Here is a 1,925-nt window from a genome sequence, read left to right on the forward strand (position 1 = left end):
CCTGTCGCGCACTTCAAGGGGAAGCATTTCGCAACTCGCGGGACTCAAACTGGCCCACCACGAATTTGCCAACTGCCTTGTTTCTCTTTCCTCGACACTCCTTTTTCCCTTTGCCTGGCGCATCTACTGTCTTTCCTTCATTCTCGTGATATTCAAATCTAGCGGTTTCTGCTCGACTCAGACACTGCCCCGCCGACGGAACTTCGACCGTAACATATCGATCTTGGGGATCTTTCCTCTATCGGAAACACCCCCCACGTCCAGCTTTTATCGCCGAACGGAGTTGGGATGCAGGAACAACGCCTCAACTTTTGGGCCACATAACGACGACCTTTGGCCCGCACACGTGCAAACTTCGAAACACAACAAGGGAATTGTATTTTGGCCTCGTGGTAGACGGGCAATCCAACACAATGCTCAGTTTCCGCCGCGCCCTCGTGGCTGCGGCTTTCATCATCACCGCCCTTTACTTCATCACACGATCGACGTCACCAACAGCGTCACCAATAGCGGTCGAATATCCGAAGTCCGAGTCTAATCCGGAGTCCAATCCTCCTTCTGATCCCAGACAGCAATCCGACTCGACAGCATCCTCATCGAACGATGCTGTCCTAGCCAGCGAACACCGGCATCACCAACAACAGCAGACATCGCCAGAGGGCCAGCAGACATTGCGGGACACCTCGAGGATGACACTGTACGACAAGCTCGAATACCACTTTCCTTATGACGTGGAGACCAAGTTCCCCGCATACATTTGGCAAACATGGAAATGGACGCCCGCGCACGGCGAGTTTCAGTTCCGTGATCAAGAAGCCACATGGACGGATCAACACCCGGGGTTCGTCCACGAGGTTATCACCGACCAAGTCGCCGTGCATCTAATTCGACTCCTCTACGCCTCCGTGCCCGAGGTCCTCGAAGCCTACGACGCCCTCCCGCTGCCGGTACTGAAGGCCGATTTCTTCCGTTACCTCATCCTCCTCGCCCGCGGCGGCATCTACTCCGATATCGACACTTACGCGATACGCAGCGCGCTGGAATGGATTCCCAGTTCGGTTCCACGGGAGGCTGTCGGTCTCGTCATTGGCATCGAGGCCGACCCGGACCGGCCCGACTGGAAGGATTGGTACAGCCGCCGCATCCAATTCTGCCAGTGGACCATCCAGGCGAAGCCCGGACACCCGGTGCTGCGGCAAGTCGTCTCGCGCATCACAAACCAGACGCTGACTCGCAAGAGGGAGGGGTCATTGAAGGGCTTGAACAATAAGAGTGTTATTGAATTTACGGGCCCCGCGCTGTGGACGGATATCGTGTTCGAGTACTTTAACGACCCGCGGTACTTTGATATGACGCAATCGTCAGGGCTGATCGACTGGAAGAATTTTACGGGGATGGAGAACTCGAGGAGAGTGGGCGACGTGGTGGTACTCCCCATCACGAGTTTTTCGCCAGGAGTCGAGCAGATGGGATCGAAGGACTACGATGATCCGATGGCATTTGTAAAGCATGACTTTGAAGGTGTGTCTCCCCCTCGTGCCCGGTGTTTTTTTTTGTTTTGTGCTCCGAAAAGACCTTGAATGCTGACGGTGATACGGTTTAGGTACGTGGAAGCCCGAAAGTGAGCGACACATCGGCGATTAACGAGCTCCCCATCGATGCTCGAGACTATTCTTACGATATTTATTCTTCCGTTTTTTTCTTCGTCTTTTCTCTTTGTCTTCTATTACGACGCATACCCTCTTTTATTACTCCCATTTTCTCCTTATTTTCCTTACCCACAAAATATGCATGGCTCGGCGTTATCATTGGGGCGGGTACGGTACTGTAGTAGAACTGCATTTTCATTGTCACCAGACCGGTCAGCTCTGGGAGATGGGAGAAGAAGAGACGGCGGATAGAAGAGTAGGCGGTGTACAGAAAAC

The 1,925-nt window shown here is 53.6% G+C and overlaps 1 protein-coding gene across 1 annotated transcript; it reads left to right on the forward strand.

Moving 5' to 3' along the window:
• Window positions 1-413: 413 nt before the first annotated feature.
• On the forward strand, window positions 414-1,644 carry C8A04DRAFT_36173 (glycosyltransferase; the record flags this gene model as incomplete). The annotated part of the gene is made up of 2 exons (XM_062783429.1): window positions 414-1,521; window positions 1,604-1,644. 2 exons carry the CDS (start codon window positions 414-416, stop codon window positions 1,642-1,644), a joined length of 1,149 nt encoding a protein of 382 aa, XP_062638414.1.
• Between the last annotated feature and the right edge of the window lie 281 nt (window positions 1,645-1,925).

Source organism: Dichotomopilus funicola, assembly GCF_033296635.1.
Source record: "Dichotomopilus funicola strain CBS 141.50 unplaced genomic scaffold C8A04scaffold_19, whole genome shotgun sequence".
In the NCBI taxonomy this organism is placed as follows: Eukaryota; Fungi; Ascomycota; class Sordariomycetes; order Sordariales; family Chaetomiaceae; genus Dichotomopilus; species Dichotomopilus funicola.